General features: G+C 44.2%; 1 protein-coding gene across 3 annotated transcripts in view; it reads right to left on the bottom strand.

Moving 5' to 3' along the window:
- Positions 1-15724, bottom strand: part of ZNRF1 (zinc and ring finger 1) — a 103891-nt gene extending 88167 nt beyond the window's left edge. For 2 of the 3 annotated variants that reach the window (XM_060650132.2, XM_060650133.2), the window contains exon 1: positions 14658-15724. In XM_060650132.2, coding sequence (XP_060506115.1) covers positions 14658-15081 — 424 coding nt within the window. In that variant the 5' untranslated portion in view covers positions 15082-15724. The remainder of the gene's footprint in view (positions 1-14657) is intronic. The other variant, XM_060650131.2, reaches the window with a different exon arrangement.
- Between the last annotated feature and the right edge of the window lie 3964 nt (positions 15725-19688).

The raw sequence follows: 19688 nt of genomic DNA, 5'->3' as shown, positions 1-19688 counted from the left end.
TCTCCCACAGAAGGTGACAAAGCTGATTCTAGGAGCAGAAAGTGCCAAAAATAGCTAACTGGTTTTTGTTGTTTTTATTGTTGTTGTCTATAACATACAGAAAGAACTGTTTATTCTGCTGTTTGCAATACAAAGACATAGGGAAATGTTACTGTTTGTGCAACACAGTAAGGGAAAATTTTTAAACTGCCCATTAGGGTCACTTGGCCAGATGTCCTGTCATGAAGAATACCAGTTATAAACAGAGCAGCCCTAGGACTCTGTATTTCATTTTGCTTATTCTATCCTGATTCCCTTATCTGTCCCCTAGAAAGCTTCACTTAGCACAGCTTTGAAAAAGAATAACAAGATGAAAGGATTTGCCCTTCCACACAGCAAGATAAAGCCACGGTAATTAAGAAAGTGTTAGCACAAGGATAGACAAATTGACCAATGGTACAGAACAAGAAGCCCAGGAACAAATACAGGTCAGGAAGGAAACTTGATATATGACAGAGGTGGCTTTGCAAATCAGTGGTAAAGGACTTTATCATTCTTCACTTGCTGCTAGGAGAGCTAGTATTCCCATGGAAAAGAAAATATACCCTTATCCAGCCCCATCCAAACAATTTAACTCTCCGGGATTAAAGACTTAAATATGAAAGGCAAAACTTAAAAGCTTTTAGAAAAAAGTGTAAGAAAGTGATAAGCAAGTCTTTCTTAAGACATAAAACACATATGGCATAAGGAAAAACACTGGAATATTCAATTACACAATTAAGTTAACTATAACAAATCACGAAAGAATAAAGAGATAAGCCACAGGGGCACCTGGGTGGCTCAGTCGGTTGAGTGTCCAACTCTCGATTTCGACTCAGGTCATGATGGTGGCATTGGGGCCCGTTAAGCTCTGTGCTGGTGGCGCACTCCTGCCTAGGATTCCCTCTCTCCCTCTGCCCCTCCCCCACTCACTCTCTCTCAAAATAAACAAACATTAAAAAAAGAGAGAGATAAGCCACAAACTGGGAGAAATAATCTGCATTACATACGACAACAAATAATTATTGTCTGGGAACAAAACAAAAACACAAATTCATACAAACTAGTAAGAAAAGGATAAACTATCCAACATAAACATCAAAAGACATGAACAAGCGTTTCATAGACAAGGAAACATTTTGATTAACTAATACTGATGTATTAGTTATATATGAATACATATTATCAAATATATAACAAAATCAGAGTGATATGCCATTTCATACCCACCAGAGCTTGCCAAAAATTAAAGTATGATGATATCACGTTTTGGCAAGGACATAGAGGGAGTAAAAATATGCTATTTTGGGAATGTAAATCGGTACAAGTATATTGGAGAGCCACTGGGCAATATCTCATTTAAGCTGAAAATACATACACTCTATGATCCAGCTATTTCACGACTAAGGATGTACCCTAAAAAAACCTCTCACTCGGGTATGTAAAGAAACATAGAAAAAATTCTCAAAGCAACTGAAAATAACTTCAATACCCATTATAAGGGAATGGATCAATAAATGGTGATATTAAAAAAATTTTTTTAATGTTTGTTTATTTACTTATTTATTTATTTATTTAGTAAGAGACAGAGAGAGCAAGCACAAGCCAAAGAGCTCTAGCAGGGGAGGGGCAAAAAGACAGAAAGAATCCCAGACAGGCTCCGCACTGCCAGCACAGAGCCCAACTCTGTGTTGGGTTCAAACTCACAAACTGTGAGATCATGACCCGAGCTGAAATCAAAAGTCAGATGCTTAACCGACTGAACCACCCAGGTGCCAATAAATGGTGATATTTGTGATACAGTCACACAACAGAGTGCAACAGTGAAAATGAATGTGTCAACACGAACAATAAGTAGTACAATGGATTTACAGATCTCAAATCCATTTGGGATATACAGAGGGATATGAGAGGACAGAGGCATTATGATAAAGTTTATATGAATTAAATGAATATCGTTTTAGACAGAAACATGCAATAAAACTATGAACATATAAAGGATGATAAACAGGAGAGCCAGGCAGTCATTACCTTTGGGGAGGGAAGGAAAAATATGGGAACTGGGTGGATTTATGCAATTACATCTGTAACAGTTTATTCATAAATCTGTTTGATAGGTAAATACATTACCTCTTTTGAATGTCTAAAGTAGATTTTTAAAAAAGGTTCCAAGAGACCAGAGCTCCTATTCAGAGCCACACCACTACCTGATTTCCTGAAATGTACCAAATTGACAGAGTATAAACCCCTGTGACTTCCATTTTTCTTTTTTTTAATTTTTTTTAATGTTTTATTTATTTTTGAGACAGAGACAGAGCATGAACGGGGGAGGGGCAGAGAGAGAGGGAGACACAGAATCTGAAGCAGGCTCCAGGCTCTGAGCTGTCAGCACAGAGCCCGACGCGGGGCTCGAACTCACGGACCGCGAGATCATGACCTGAGCTGAAGTCGGACGTTTAACCGACTGAGCCACCCAGGCACCCCTCCATTTTTCAGTCATAGGACTGAAGCTTTAGAGTTCATCTAATATGAGTGAATGGACAAAAAAAGGAAGGGTCAGACCCTATGACAAGATGTACCCTGGGGACCCTCAAGGAAAAGGGAGGCAAGGAAATAATTCTTGTTATTTTATAAAAGTGATTATCACCTCCCAGAAAAAGCATTTGACAACATACAGCTTCCATTCATGATAAAAACCCTCAACAACATAGGTCTAGAGGGAACATACCTCAATATAACAAAGGCCATATATGACAAACCCACAGCTGACATCATACTCAATGGGAAAAAACTGAGAGCTTTTCCCCTAAGGTCTGGAAAAAGACAAGGATGTCCACTCTCACCACTTTTATTCAACCAAGTACTAGAAGGTTCTGGTCACAGCAATTAGACAATAAAAAGAAATAAAAGGCATCCAAACTGGTAAAGAAAAAGTAAAACCTCCACTATTTGCAGATGGCATAACCCTAAAGACTCCACCAGAAAAAAAACTATTAGAACTGATAACTGACTTCAGTAGAGTAGCAAGATACAAAATCAATGTACAGAAATCTGTTGTATTTCTATACACTAATAATGAAGCAGCAGGAAGTGACATTAAGAAAACAATTAACATTTGCAATTGCACCCAAAACAATAAAACACCTAGAAATAAACTTAACCAAAGAAGTGAAAGACCTGTACTCTGAGAACTATAAAACACTGATGAAAGAAATTCAAGACAACACAAAGAAAAGGAAAGACATTCCAGGCTCTTAGGTTGGAAGAACAAATATTGTTAAAATGTCTATACTAACCAAAGCAATCTACACATTTAATGCAATGCCTATCAAAATACCAACAGCATTTTCCACAAAACTAAAATGAACAATTCTAAAATCTGTATGGAACCATAAAAGACCCCAAATAGCCAAAGCAATCTTGAAAAAGAAAAACAAAACTGGAGGTATCACAATCCCAGACTTTTCACGTTATGGTACAAAGCTGTAGTAATAAAAACAGTATGGTACTGGCATAAAAACACACACAAAGAGGGGCACATGGCTGGCTCAGTCAGAAGGACATGTGACTCTTGATCTCAGGGTCATGAGTTCAAGCCCCACTTGGGGTGTACAGATTACTTAAATAAAACAAAATTTTTTTTAAAAAAAGGTTAAAAATAGAACTACCCTACAACCCAGTAATCGCACTACTGGGTATTTATCAAAAAAGTACAAAAACACTAATTCAAAAGTGTTTGTTTATTGCGGCATTATTTACAATAGCCAAACTATGAATGCAGCCCAGTGTCCATAGATAGATGAATGGATAAAGAAGATGGGGAATATATGTATGTATATATATACATACGTATACACACACACACACACACACACACACACACACACACACACCATGGAATATTACTCAGCCTTACAAAAGAATGAAATCTTGCCATTTGCAATGACGCAGATGAAGCTAGAGAGCATAATGATAAACGAAATAAGTCAGAGAAAGACAAATACCATGTAATTTCACTCATATATGTAACTTAAGAAACAAAACAAACAGGGGCGCCTGGGTGGCTCAGTAGGTTGAGCGTCTGACTTCGGTTCAGGTCATGATCCCACGGCCTGTGGGTTCGAGCCCCACGTTGGGCTCTGTGCTGACAGCTCGGAGCCTGGAGCCTGTTCCGGATTCTGTGTCTCCTCCTCTCTCTGCCCCTCCCATGCTCATGCTTTGTCTCTCTCTGTCTCTCAATAATAAACGTTAAGAAAAAAAAAATTTTTTTTAAAAGAAACAAAACAAACAAGCAAAGGGTAAAAAAAAAAAAAAAGAGAAAGAGAGAGAGAGAGAGAGACAAACCAAGAAATAGACCCTTTAATATTAGAGAACAAACTGATGGTTAGCAGAGAGGAGGTGGGTGGCGGGGGTGGGTAAAATAGGGGATGGAGATTAAGAGTATACTTATCATTATGGGCACTGGGTGATGCATGGAATCACTACATTGTATACCTGAAACTAATGTAACACTGTATGTTAACTACACTGGAATTAAAATTAAAAACTCCATTTAAAAAGTGACCATCACTTTTACCTTAAGTGTTTCGAACTCCTTAGGCAAAAGATACTTTGTAATTATGGGATCAGTTAAAAATGTTGAGCCTACACCATATCACCCAAGAAAAAGTAGTCCGCTCAGGGAAGCAGAGGTTCCTCTTGCTCTTTCCTCATTTCAAGGCCATCCCCGAAGGATGGATCTGTAATCCTACAGGCCTGATAGCTTCAAGGCCCAGAAATCCCCCTCTGAGTCCCTTGTTTGGGCCTTGTTTTCTATTGCTGGTTCTTAGGCATCAAACGCTGACTTCCTGTTCCCCTTTTTTTGAGCTCTGGGGCCTTGGAAGAACTGGTAAGAGGCTTTGAAGAAAAGTACAAAGCCAGGAAAACAGAGTGGAGACAGCTATGACTTTCCAAAGGAAAGCAAATCTTAACACAGTTGTAATAAGCTTTCAGACTTTCCTCTGTCTGTAGCTTACATAAGACTGGTTCAGACACAAGGACTGAAGAGTTGTAAGTCACTGAATTTGGGAACAGTTAAAACTCAGATTTGGGTAGATGTTGAGGATAGCATTCTGGATGCTGATAGCATAATCCTTGCTAGTTCTAAACTCTTACTATCTCTAGTGTATCCTTTTCAACATCCTACAGAGGGCTGGCTGTGTAATGTGTTCACTTTGGGTGTCGTTCTAAACACTTTATTAGACCTAAAATCTTAAGAGCACAGATGACCTCACATGAATTGTCTCCTTGCAAAGTAGTCTCATGGTCAGTGTCAAGTGCCATGCCACCATTTCACAACATAGAAAAAGGAGGCACACTTGTGACTCCTACATTCTCATCATTAGGTCCACAGCCTTCCCTTAACAAGAAAAGTGATGCTCTTCCTGTAAATTGGCCTCAGGGCCTCTGACCCAAGGCCTCCGTTTCATGATCCTTTCACACTACAAAGGTGTTTTAATGAACTGAGTTTGAATGTCAAACTCCAATCTCATTGGTCATGCTACTGTGGCTATTCACTGAGCACAGTCCTCCCCATTCTATTCTGCTGTCCTGCACTTTGAATTCAGGGCTCACTGTCAGCATGGAAAGCACCAGAGTTCTGATATGGCAGCCTCTGGTTATGTTCTACCCAGGGATTTATCATCCACAACCTACTCAAATCCCTCCCCCAACAGCTACCAAAAATTCCCCTGGTGAGAAATGCTATTATGAGAAGGAGTGGCTGCTTTGTGACTCACACTGTTTCATTAAAAAGATTTTTTTTTCAAACAAATTTTCAGTAGAAGAATCCAAAGGTTTTCCAAAGCCACAGCAAAAACAGAACAGCTCACAATACTATTTCTCAAAGGTCTGCCACTTCATAGGCGATTCCTATACCTCAAAATACTGCAGATGCTTAGATTCGCCATCCTTTTATGTTGCACTTGGCCTCCGGGCCGAGAGAGGAGGTAGGGAATAGATGAATTAAACACAGCCAACAAGACTGGGCTGGTCAGATATTAAGGTGGAAGGCAGCTAGTGTGCAAGCCAGCCCTCACCACAGGTATTAGACTTGCCAGAGTTCTCTAGGGCAACCGGCTGCAATGGTATGAATATTTTAGTCAGATCTGACCAGGACTGAGGAAAACTAATAATATATGGTGTACATGAGTATTTGGTGATGCTTGTTATAGTAGTGAGTGGCATTCTAACAAAGTTTCTCTGGAAAGCTGACTTAGATGGCATTATATCTTAGTGGGCGTTAAAAGTGTAAATGATCTAAGTAGAAGAGAACAATTGCACAGAAAGTTAATATTTATGGTAGTCAAGTACTTCATTGGTTTGAGTTGGAATCCCAAGGACTCCCTCAAATCCTTGTAGGATTTCCAGAGTACTTAGGCAAGTGGCGGGATAAAAGAATTCTAATGGCCCTCACTAAGGAAAAGCACCCTCTTAGCAGGAAAAAAAGGGTTATTGAAGAAGAAACAAGTGCAAATATCTCCAGAGAGTTGAGCAATGTGGGCAAAATGACCAAAATGGCTGGGGCCTAGAGTTTTGGGTTCTCCTACCTCTGTCCCAAATCATTGGGAGACTCCAGATTTAAGTTTCTCCCGCATGCTAACAAATCAACTTTGACCTTAAAAGACATTGTACAGCAGAGGTGACCAATTTTAGAACAACTTCTTGTGAAGTATGGCTTATTTAATTATACTTTTTAGAGGGCTAAAGGTACTACCGGGGAGAAAGCTGGAGCCAAGCTACGACAAGTCTAATTCACTAAGATAAAGATGACTGCATAATTCCTAAATATAAGGTGAGGTTTCTCCAAAAATCAAGGCACCCTCTTAGAGCTAAAGTCCACATTAAGTCTCTGAGCATGGAGCACTTTTTTTAAAACCCTTTACTCTCAGCAAAAAAATACTTGACTATAACACACATTTAATAATCATTTGGGGGAGGCGAGGAGGACATTTGGTCACCAATGTTGGCTATCACAAACAAGCCTTTAAAAATCACTTAAAATAGCACTGAGTATCAACAGTGTCTGGAGCTCAGAGACGTACAAGGGTTAAAACTGTTCCTCATATTTCCTTATGGGTATTTGTGGCTTGGGATAAATTTTATAGAGACAAGATTACTAAAGTGGTGGATCATGCTTCTAGAAAACAGTTTTCAATGACGAGAAAGAAAAGTGGTCCTAGGGACGACAAAGATGCTGAAGCCAAATATACACATGAAGAGCCTGAAAAACAGTTTTTCCTTTTGATATTCTCATTGAGAAGATAAAGGACCACTTGCATTAGGATATAGGAGGAATTTTTAACAAGGGCTTGACTAGAACCACAAAGAAATGATTGCCTACTCTAGCCCAGCAACAGGGTTTAGGAAAGAATTAAGAGTATCAGTGAAGAGTAAGGAGGAAATACCATCCATGTAGCAGCCTCGTGGACAAAACCTTGAATTCGTTCATCCAAGAGAAAAACTGAGGAAGAAGGGAAAATGTCCCATAAGCTGCAATATTCAGACTCTCTCTTACGGAGTAAGGAAGCAAAGATCCTTAGAAATAACAAAGTAATGCTAATCAGTCTTGTAATGAACATACCTTCCCACCACCCGACACAGGTCCTAGTATACTGGAGGCACTCAATAAATACCAATTGAATAAATAAATGTCTTAGTGCAACAGATCTCCATACGCACACTCAAAAAGTCTCCTACTTTTGGGTCTGCAAGAGAAAAGGAAAAATAGGTATTTTGTCCATCTAAAGTTTAGATTCATTCTAGGATCTTGACTTGTCTAGTTGCTGGCTGGGGATACATAAAAGAGGACACATATCCGTAAGCCCTTCAATAGCACAAGCAGCCAAAGGCAGCTGTGCCTTAGAATGAAAATCAGGGGGAAGACAAGCACAGAAGGAAAGGAGACATTGCCAGACTCTCTTCTGTTCTGAGCAACTTCAATTCTCAGGACCAAGGCAGCCGGGCTCATGCCTCCCTCCTGGAGAAAAATGCTTAGTTCCATGTAAAAGAAAACCGTCAAACAATGAGCAATGCTCTTGCTGGGTGACGCTACCCTCTGGGAGCAGGTGAAAGGAACATTTGTATGGATCCTGCTTAGGAGATACTTGATCCGTTTAGTAATATTGAGAAGCATGCTAATGAGTGCACCAAAAAAAAAAAAGCATCATTTCTTTTTCTTAGATCATTTCTTTGTGAGTTCTTTCTCTGGGAAGAGAATTTTCAGAATCATTTGTTACAAATTTAGATTCTTGGGTCTCTCCTTAGCTCCACTGAATTCTGGGAGCGAGGTCCAGTCATCTGCACTGTTAACAAACCCCCTAGAGAATACTGGGCAAAGTCAAGTTAGAAAACCCTTTGAACCATTCACAGAAATCAGGGGAGCTTGTTTATGTCTGCCTCCTTCTTGTTATAGACCCAAAGAGGGCACTAGAAATTATAATGCCTCCTGTAACTTGGTGTTTACAGGGACCCAGTGAATTCCCCCTTCCTCTTTACTTCCAGCAGAGGAAGGCTGTACTGTCACTTCTAACAACTCCAGGTAGAACTCACTGTAAACAGTCTCATCAGGAGAGAAGCTACCCCAGCTGCTACTTTAAGATTAAACCTGGCTCAGGGCACCTGGGTCGCTCAGGCGGTTAAGCATCTGACTCTTGGTTTTGGCTCAGGTCATGATCTCACAGTATATTGGGATCGAGCCCCATCTCAGGTTCTGAGCCCGCGGCACAGAGCCTGCTTGGGATTCTCTGTCTCCCTCTCTCTTTGCCTCTCCCTGGCTCAAGTTCTCGAACTCTCTCTTTCAAAAATAAATAAATAAACATTAAAAAAAGATAAACATTTTAAAAAAGATTTTAAAAAAAGACGAAACTTGGCTCTTTATTTGCTTCTCACTTTCAGGTTGTTGGTCTTCAGGTTATTCAATCACACCTACAACTCACCCCTCAAATATCAAGACCAGGAACCTGGGGCACCTGGATGGCTCAGTCAGTTAAGCCTCAGACTCATGATCTCACAGTTCATGAGTTGCAGCCCTGCGTTGGGCTCTGTGCTGACAGCACGGAGCCTGCTTAGAATTCTCTCTACCTCTCTCTCTGCCCCTACCCCACTTGTGTTCTCTCTCTCTCTCAGAATAAATAAACTTAACAACAACAACAACCAGGAACCCAACTGTTGCATTCAAGGATAAACCTTTGTTCTTATGAGAAAAGGAGATTCAGAAGTGAAAACTGCTGGGTCTCTGAGAAGTTCCTTTTCATATTCAAGCCTGTACCCACAGTAATCACTAGAGACAGTCTGATACACACTAGGCCATGACAAAGCTTAGAAAAGAAACAGATGGCAATTTATACTCCTCTAACATTCTAAAAGACTGGGATTAGGTTTTAGGTTTTGAGCTAACTTTGAGATTCTAGTACTATAATCTCAGTGACCCACTATCGTTAAAAACACCCCTATTTTAGGGGCACCTGGGTGGCTCAGTCGTTAAGTGCCCAACTCTCAGTTTCAGCTCAGGTCATGATCTTACGGTTTGGTGGGTTTGAGCCCCACATTAGACTCTGCGCTGACGGTGCAGAGCCTGCTTGGGATTCTCTCTCTCTCTCTTTTTCTCTCTCTCTCTCTGTGCCCCTCCCATACTCATGTTGTCTCTGCCTCTCTCAAATAAATAAACTTAAAAAATATATATTAAAAAAACAAAAAAAACCTATTTAAGGGTAAGCAGAAATGAGACTCGTCCATTTAAGTTACCACCACTGCTCTATGAATTTGTTTCCAATTCTGAAACTGTCAAAATCGAAATTTAGTTTTATAACCAGATTTGCCAAAATTTTAGTGCCCAATAAGCTTGGGTTGAATATCACATTTGTAAAATACAAAGCATGTTCCTTTTCCCAAAAGGAACTAGAGGTGTATTTCTCTGGTGCGGAGTGGCCTGGCTCAGAGTATTCCTTATGACATATTTGGGGTGTGTCTTTGTTTAATAGCAAAATGTACACGTCCCATAAAGCAAACACTTTAAGAGTGAAACCATTGTTTCTTCCAACATCCTTCAAACCTCAATGAGGAAGAGTTGACTGTGAACTTCAAGGAATCATCAGCTTCTCAAGGGAACTTTTTTTTACTGTATAGAAAATAAGCCCTCATGGTAACAAAGAACTAAAAACTGTGCTTTACCGCAAAATTTTCATTAAGAATAGAACTTTTGCAGAGCAGGAGAGCCATCATGGTCTTTGAAGACCACAGAATGCTTTCCTTCCCCAGAAACCATGTAAAGGACCATGACCTCTCGCACACCTATGGTGAGGCACAGGGAGGCTGTCTGATCCACTCCAATAGGGTTGGCAACTCTCTTTAATTATTTAAGAAGAGACAATTAAATCACTTGAGAACGCTAGCATGGTGGCAAAATAGAATCCATGAGATATCCTGCTAGCATGTTCAAAGATTTATCAAAAGTTACCTTCTATCAGCCCCAGTCGAAGACTTGGTGACAAGAGAGAACAGTTTAGATTTTTCTGAATATGCACGTGTGTACGTGCACATGGCTAAGAAGCTGGATTGAAACCCTCAGTGACCATTGTATAGCAGGACCCAGAAAATAGGCAACCTCTTCCTTCTAACATGGTGGATCCTCTGTTTCCCCCAACATCCAGTAATCCATGTTCTGAGATCAACAGGACCACCAAAAAAGAATGACCAGACCTCCAGAACACCACCGAGAAAACCACTAGGGGGTTAAACACCTTAAAGCAAAATTTATATTTTAATGTGGAAAGAAAGGGACACTAACTCTCATCTTATAAAGCAGCTCTTCTCAATGGCATTCATTATTATCAACGGCCTGTCGATGTAGGTCAGATTTCAGTAGAGAGCACTAGCTTCCATTCTGGAGACACAGTTCACACAGTTCTAAACCTCTCTGCCCAGCAAATTCTGCAGCGATGAAAGGCAGAGAACTATCAGAGAAGTGCCCCTACAGGAACACCACCTTCCTTTTGTATGTTATTTGGCTTTTGTAAACACTGTCTCACGAGACCCTCACCCTCACCATGACTCGGAAAGGTAAGCAGGACAGGTGTTATCTCCACCTTACAGGTGACAAAATGGTGACTCTGAGGCTAAATGACTCACTTGCCCACGGTCACAAGTCAGGCAGTTAACTCGTAGTGCCACCAGTAGATGAGCCTAGCCCTGTGACTCGCAGGCCAGTACAATTTCCAGCACGCTACCCAGCTTCCCGGCGTTTCAGGATGACAGGCCGTGGAGTGTAATGGTCAGGAGCCCAGGTTCTCACGCGGGAGGCCTACATTCCAATCCCAGCTCTGCCACCTCTTAGCTATTTGACCTTGTGGAGGCTCCTCACCCTCGTCCTGTATCTCAGGCTCCTCACCCGTAAAATGGGAATAAAAACACCCACCTCTTAGAATTGTCGTGACGATTAAAAGAGATGATGGACACGAGGCACTCCGATTCGTTCACTCGAGAAGTATTTGCGCCAGGCACACACAGTGCAAGAGACACAACAGGGAGCAAGAGGCGCAGCCCTGCTCTCATGAAGCTTAAAACTCAAACTAAATAGAAAAAGTAAAAGGATAAATAAAACACTTATCAAGTGTGTTAAGTGCTGTTAAGGTAATAGGTGACTCACCCATTACCATGAGGGAGGCAATTTTTAAGAGTGGCCTCTGAGGAGAAATTTAAGTAGAACTCGAAGGGACCAGAAAGAGCTATCCCGTGTACCGAATGGAAGGAAAAGCATTCCAGTTATAAGGGTCACAACCTGGGGAAGTGTAGGAACAGATGCGACGGCTACGTATCCTCACAGGCTTTCGGGAACAACCTTCACAGGCTGACTGCCAAAGATTTCCACATCTGTTTTAAAAATAACAAAGATGAGGCTCAAGAGAGGTGACGTGTCTTACCCAAGGTCATAGCTACTCCCAGGAGGGGCCGAGACCCCAGTATCCGACCTCCAGATACAACGTCAGCTCACTCCCTCTGAGGAAGCTTCGTGTACATTGAGCTCCCCTACTTATTTCACTGACAACTGTTTTCTGTGCCCATGAAGAGTTCCAAAAGCACCTTAAAAACACAAGCAACAACATCACATCAACTTCCAGGCATCTACTCAATTGTGCACTGAAATCCTTAGGCTTCCACTCTTGTGACACAAGAGCAAAAAGTGCTTGGACCTTACTCAAAAGCTCCAAAATAGAAACAAGTTTCTCCTCTTACAGCAACAAACAAGAGAGGAAAAGGATGTCCTGGAAGGAAGATCCTGTGGCCCGTTCCGGAAAGTGAGACAGAACCACCATTGCACAAAAGTGGAAATATGAAGGTTCACATCAAGTGAACTGCAAAGGAAAAATTAATTATTTAATTTTGAATAAAACAATGAATTCCTAAAGCAGTGGCTTTCAATCAGGGTGATGCCCCCCCCCCCGCCCCCACTCGAGCATTTGGAAACTTTGTGGAGGCATGTCGTAGGCATGTAAGGCAGGCCATGTCTTACAAAAGGACAGGACGGTCCTACAAAGAATTTCTTACCTGAGGCACCTGACTGGCTCATTCCATAGAGCATGAGTTGGGCATAAAGATTACTTTAAACCACATATATGTGTGTGGGGGTGTGTGTATAAGTAATTTCAAAAAAGAGGGTATTACCCAAAATATTAGGAGCAGCCTCACACACACTTTATTATCAATCCCAAAGGGATTAATATGCCCCAACTTTCCCTGTATTCTCATGGTTCAGTGGCTCTTCCTACCCTCACCACAGCTGGATGAAAAAAAATTAAACTCAGGTTTTACAGCTTAAGAGTCTGAAATTTTGGAATCCAACTGTAAGCTCTTAACTCCAACATGGAACCTGGTACCAGGTGGCATAAGGAAATGAAGTTTCTAGCAAGAGACAGATAAGAAATTTTAGCAAAATGCAAACTCCTTTCCCAGACAAGGGTCTATATAACATTACATTTGTTTTGCAACACACAAAATTCTGTGATTTTAGAGAGAATCTTCTTACAGTGTTTTTCAGTTTAAAATCGGATACTAACGACGGTTCTTTCAAAAACTTAACCACAGTCATCTCACAACTATAGCTAACTCTTTCTGGACCAAATTTTGTGGAGAAAAAAATTTTAATTTCAACATGTCTAAAAATGATCAAATGTCTCGAAGTGCCCAAGGCAGTCACACCTTGCATCTCATTCAGAGCAAGAGACTGATGCAGGTCGAGGAAGCTCCAATGATATCTAGAGGTCTGTTCAGGGACTAAAATACCATTTTAGCAATTCAAAAGCCACTTTCAAGTGGTACCCTAAATCAGTCACTATTTCCCCCTCAAAAAATTACTCCACAAATTAAAGTTTATAGAACTGAACCAAAAGCCAACCTATTACCAGAAATGAAAAAAGCTTCAAAAAGTCTTCCCTATTTCAACCATAGCTAGAACAGCGATCCAATAGATACATCCTCCAGAAAGCAATCTTTCTTCTTTCTACACAATACCTAGATTTTCTTCCCTCTCTCAAAGAAGTCTGAATACGTTAACTTCTTCACTCCAACTTGCCAATTAGCAAATAGCGGCCCCACGCCCTCGTGACCAATTTTCTAGAAGCCTAACCTGGCTTCTCAGGTTAGCTGAGCCGATAGACCTGTTTTCCTCCAGAAGCTCCTGCCAGTGCCTTTTCCGCCCTGCCACTCAGGGCCTGGGAAACCCTCCTCCAGCTTTTTGCTGGCCTGTCACCAGAAGTTCACAAAATGAATTCATCCAGATTCTTTGAATCCGCCTCTTGCCCTGTGATGTACCAACAGCCAGGCAATCAAGCGCCACCTCCCCATTACAAAAAGATACAGACCACCAGGAAGACCTAGCACTTAGCATGGAGGAGAAGAAAAAAGATGGAGGGATGCGAGAGTCATGGAGCCAAACCTACTGCATGCAGCACCCGCCACCAGAGCCCAGGTCCTGCAAAGCCTCAGAGGGAGGTTCCCTGGCTAGGCCCTCCATTCAGCAGGCCACACCTGTCTATATGCCAGCAGCCTTCCGGCTGCTCCATTTTTACCAATTCAAACGGATCTCCAGCAGGAGACTGGCAAAATTGGGCACCCCCTTCTCCCAGCGAAAGTGAGAGCCCTAATCCAAACAACACTTGCCCCCAATTTTCTTTCCTTTCACACTCTTTGTTCGAGAGACACTGCTTGGTCAAAGTGGATCCCCCTCTCTGCTAACGGTGAGGCAGGCACAATGCTGCAGTGACAGAGAGGAAGCCTCGAGGCCGACTTGTTACAAGCCAGACAAAACCTCCTCTCTGAGGATGGTGATGCCAATAAACGGGACTTCAATAGGCAGGTTTTGCTCTGCTCATCCACAAGTGAATCAACGCCTGAAGTCCTAATACGCCCGGCTCCGCAGCCTCGCAGGAAGCCTCTTTTCTAGAGGATAGATATCCCATTCATCCCCAGGAACCAAAGGGAAAGCAGACAGATCCAGGTCGCGCACTCCATTTCCAAATCTTCGCAAGCGCGCGAAGGTCTGGGGCGCCCCGACGCGCCCTCCCTTGCACTCCACCCTCCGAGGCCTCCACCGCCCGCGGACTCACCACTGTGCGAGCTGAACCACCTGGGTGCGATGTGCAGAGGTAGAGCATCCGCCAGCGAGGCTCGGGAGCCTAGGTACAGCATCCCGTCTCTATGGTGACCGCCGCCGGTCTCCTGGTAACCATTGCCATGGGCATAGGTGGAGTCGGACGCAGACCCTCCGCCGCCGGGCGCCCTCTCCGAGTCGCCTGTCCCCCGGGAGGCGGGGGTGTAGAGGCCAAAGGGCACCCCTCCGGCCGTGCTGGGGTCCATGCCCATGCCCGCCACTGAGCTGACCGAGCGGCTGCGCAGCCCCATGGCCCCGCCGCCCGCCCGATAGTGCCCAAAGTGGGGCGCCCCTCCCGGCGGGGGCACGGCGCTGTCATCGGTGGAGACCCCCGGAAAGGGGCCCCGGGAGCGGGCCGCCGTGCTCTGCTTGCCCCCCATGCTCGCCCGGGCCCCGGTGGGGCGGGAACCTGGAGGCCGAGACCCTCCCCCACTTCTCAGCAGCGGGGGGAGGGTTGGGCGAGCATAAAGGGGGAGGGAGTCAAAAAGGAGACCGGGAGGAAAAAAAGGGGAAAAAAAGAAAAAAGGAAAGAAAACCCGCGGGGCGGAAGAGGCAGGCGGGCGGGGATCCCAAACTAAGAATTTAAAACGATCCAAGCCAAACGCATGTTTCCCCTCAAGGTCCAAAGAGGCGCAGTCCGGCGCGGTCTCGGCGCGCCACAGGCCGCCCCCGGGCTCCCGAAAGCCGGGGGAGCCGCAGGGAAGGAGGGAGGGAGGCGGCGGGCGGGCGCAGGGAGGCGCCGGAGGAGGCCGCCCGCCGGACAGGAGGAGGCAGAGGAGGGCTGGGGGCGCCGGGCGCGTCCCCCTCCTCAGGTCGCCGCGACCATGGACGCCGGCCCGGACCCCTCCAGGCCTCGGGCGGGCTGCGGCGCTGGGCGGCCAGGCGGAGCTCGGGAAGCCGCGGTCGCGTCGCGTCGCGCTCTAGCTCCAGCCGCCGCCGGCCCCGCCAGCCGCTCCGCCCCGCTCGGTCCCGGGCTGCGCTCGCCGGCGCTCCTCGCCGCCGTGGAGACAATGGAGGGCGGCAGAGCGCAGGCGCGGCCCGCGCCCCCTCCCCTCCCCCCCGCCGGGTTAACCCCTTCGCGGCCCCTGCGGCGCCGGGCCGCTGACGCCCGGGAGGTCCCCACCCACCCACCCACCCACCCTGCCCGACCGGCCTGTGACCTGAGGGGCCCGAGCCACGGGGTATCAGGAACAGAAGCCAGGCGTCTTTTCAAAGCAAACACTCTTTAAGTCCCCGAAAATGGCTAATTATCGAGGGGGAAACCACCTATGGGAGGAGGGGCGGCGATGGTTCAAGGGGCTGGGAAAGCAACGCCAGGAAGAATGAAAATTACTCAAGACGCCTACCTGTCTCTGAGGGTCACTGGTCAAGCCTCCCTCCCGGCACAAATTTGCCCCCACAGCACCCTCTGGTGGACGTGCTGTCCATTCTTTCGGAGGTTTCCCAATTAGGAACCCCTAAGATCAGGAAGCTAAGCATTTGGGGGATTCTTAGCTGTTTGGGGGTACGGAGCGAACTGGGGCACTTTTGATTCCGGATTTTGCTGAGAGTAGATCACAATTTCCTATGTGGGGCTTATGCAATGGGTAGATTCCTTAGCTAAAATGTGATCCTGAAAATCACTAGGTGTACGATAGAGAGTGAAAAGATACAGAAAGGGAGTAAATAACACAGCTAGGACTGGGATTTTAGAAACTTCCTAGTCCAAGATAGGTCCTCTGTTTGTTTACCTTTTGTTGCAACATGCACCATAGTGGGACACGGTGGGTACTCAATAAATGTATGTTGATCAAGTCTGCATTTTGCAACATATCTCTGACATATCCACATCCATCCATCCATCCATCCAACAACTATTTTTCAAGTGCTGGGTGCTGGCTATGAGCATCACCCAGTCCCTCGCCTGACTTCCTTGCTCTAAATGTCCCGAGATACTTCCACATCAAGGAGCCAAGACGGTGTAGACAGATATTAAAAGAAAACCTCCGAAAGAAGAGCTGGTCTGTCATAGTTTTTGACTGTCCCAGTGTGAGCAGTTTAGAAAGAAACAAAAGGAAGACTATTTATTTGCAAGCATGGAGTGCTTTGGGTGAGCAGAAAGCCCTACAGAAGGAAGTAGAGAATTCTGCTGGAGAAATGAACATAGGAAAAAACAAGGTGTTCCAGTACCCAAGAAATTATCTGTAAGTGCCTAAATAAGGAATCTGTGCACACCTAAGATCCAAATGAGTATCTGAAGGAAAATTAGAAAGCTTAAATTTGAGATGCCTGGCTGGCTTAGTCAGTAGAGCATTGTCACTCTTGATCTCAGGGTTGTGAGTTCAAGCCCCATGTTGCATGTAGACATTATTTTTTAAAAGTAAAGTCTTAAAAAAAAAAAAAGGAAAGGAAAGAAAGCTTACATTTAACCCAATTTTCTCCGTGAAGAGAGACTATGGTAACAGAGGAGGGGTGGTACAGTATTGTGCAGAAAAAGATACTGGATCCCTTGATAGATCTCTACTGGGGAGTTAAACTCACAATCAATAAAGATGGTAATTATCTAAGTAGCTTTTGATTTACTTATGCATTCAACACTTTTTGAGTATATCAGACAAAATATGAATGTCTGGTAAGTGCCAGGCACTGTCCTAGGTTCTGGGACACAGTAGAGAGCAAGATGGATGGAGTCCTTGTCCTCACAAAGCTTCAGAAGGACCAATTCACACTCGCTAGGATGGCTAGAGTCAAAGAAGACAAATACAAGTGTTAGTGAGATGTGTAGACATTGGAACCCTCATACCTTGCTGGTGGGGATGGAAAATGGTACAGCCGCTTTAGAAAGCAGTCTGGCAATTCCTCAAAAGGATTAAACAGAGTTACCATGTGACCCAGCAATTCCACTCCTATGTATACTTCCAAAAGAAATGAAAACGTAGATTCACAGAAAAGCTTGTACATGAATGTTCACAGCAGCATCATTCAAAATAGCTAAAAAGCGGAAACAGCCCAATCGTCCATCGCCTGCTGGATGGATAAAGCAAATGTGGCATACCTATGCAGCGGGCTATTACTCAGCCATAGAAAGAAATAAAGTGCTGATGTGTGCTACACCACGGGTGAACCTTGAGAACATTACACTAACAAAAAGAAGCTAATCACAAAAGACCACATACTGTGTGACTCCACTTACGTGAAATTTCCAGATTAAGCAAATCCACCGAGACAAAAAGGCTAAGGGTTGCCAGAGCCTTGGGGGGTTGGTGAGGATGGAGAATGACTACTAGCAGGTTTCCTTTTGGGGGGATGAAAGTGTTCTGATTTAAATGATGGTTGCACAGCCTTGTGAATATACTAAATACCCCTGAGTTATACATTTGAAAGGGTGAATTTGATGGTATGTGCGTTACAGTGCGTTACCGTACGAAGTATTGAAATATTGAAGTGAGCAGTGACAATACAGTGTGACAGATAAGCCGAGGACAGGGCCTGGCTTGTGGTTAGCACTCAAATATTTGTCAAACGAATGAGTGAATGATGAAGTGGTGTCAGAGTGAAAGAACATGGCGCTGATGGAAGGGGATGGGCACCAACACAGATTTCCCAGCCAAGGCTGAAAAGATGAGCTGGTGATTAGCCAGAGGGTGGGGTTGCAGGGGGAGAACTGGGTTTCGGGAAGACAAGAATGTGCCAAGCAAAGCGAACAGCATGTTAGAAGTCCTAGGAGCATGGCATCTTCAAGGAACCAAAAGCTGCTGGAGGGCTGATATGAGAGCATATGGGGAACCAAAGACGAAGCTGGTCCCTCAGGGGTAACCAAGAGGGTCCTAGGAGCCATGGTCAGGAGCGTGGCTCATATCCTGAGGGGACACAGACTCTGGGAAGATTTATCAACATCATTATCATTAACAAGAATAAATGCTGGGGCACATGAGTGGCTTAGTCAGTTAAGCCTCTGATTCTTGATTTCTGCTCAGGTCATGATCTCACAGTTCCTGGAATGAAGCCTTGCATTGGGCTCTGCGCTGGCTGGCAGCACAGAGCCTGCTTGGGATTCTCTCTCTCTCCCTCTCTCTCTGGCCTCCCCCAGCTCTCTCTCTCTCTTTCTCTCTCTCTCTCTCTAAGTAAATAAATAAACATTTTAAAAATAATAACGGCCAGTGATTATTGAGCACTGAAGATGCCAAGACTTGAAAAATTAAGAAACTTGCCCCCTTCCCACATAAAGATCTCAGTTTTATATTCATAAAGATACCGGATGGAAACATGAGAAACAACATGATGTTGTCCCCTGGGGGTGGGCAGTGGGAACTGAACAGCTGGCTGATGGATGGATGACAAATATTTGTTTCATTATATACGTTTTTGTATTTTGGTATTTGAGCCATGTAACTCGAGAGAGACAGAGAGACAAAGTATACACGTGTGCATTAAAGTCACACAGCTCACAGGACCAGAGCTGAACTTCTAGGCTTAACAGGGAACGTGCTCATCAAGGACTCTTTGGATGACAATTTCATTTTCTCTGTATGCTTGCCGACACGGTGAAAAAAGAGTAGATCTCTTTAACAGCTCTATTTCTTTTTGTAAATTAAGAATGGGGCGCCTGGGTGGCTCAGTTGGTTAAGTCTGACTCTTGGTTTCAGCTCTGGTCATGATCTCACAGTTTCATGAGTTCGAGCCCCACGTTGGGCTCTGTGCTGGCAGCAAAGTCTGCTTGGGATTCTCTGTCTCCCTTGCTCTCTGCCCCTCCCCAACTTGCACTGCCTCTGTCGCTCTCAAAATAAATAAACAAAAAATAAATAAATAAATGCATTTTTTAAAAAAGAATTTGCCCTTAAGGTTTATATTCCAGTCTAGTGATTATGATAGGCCAGTCTCTCTCACATCTGGCACCACAGAACAGCTGGGAGCTTGAACGGCAAAAGTGAAGCCTCTCTCTCCTCTCTGCAGCGAGATGACCTTAGGCTTAGGTGCCCTGTGGGACTCTGACCAGCAGCCTTGCTCA

Source organism: Panthera onca, chromosome E2, assembly GCF_046562875.1.
Source record: "Panthera onca isolate mPanOnc1 chromosome E2, mPanOnc1 haplotype 2, whole genome shotgun sequence".
NCBI classification, from domain to species: Eukaryota; Metazoa; Chordata; class Mammalia; order Carnivora; family Felidae; genus Panthera; species Panthera onca.
This window is presented reverse-complemented; position numbering and strand designations above follow the sequence as displayed.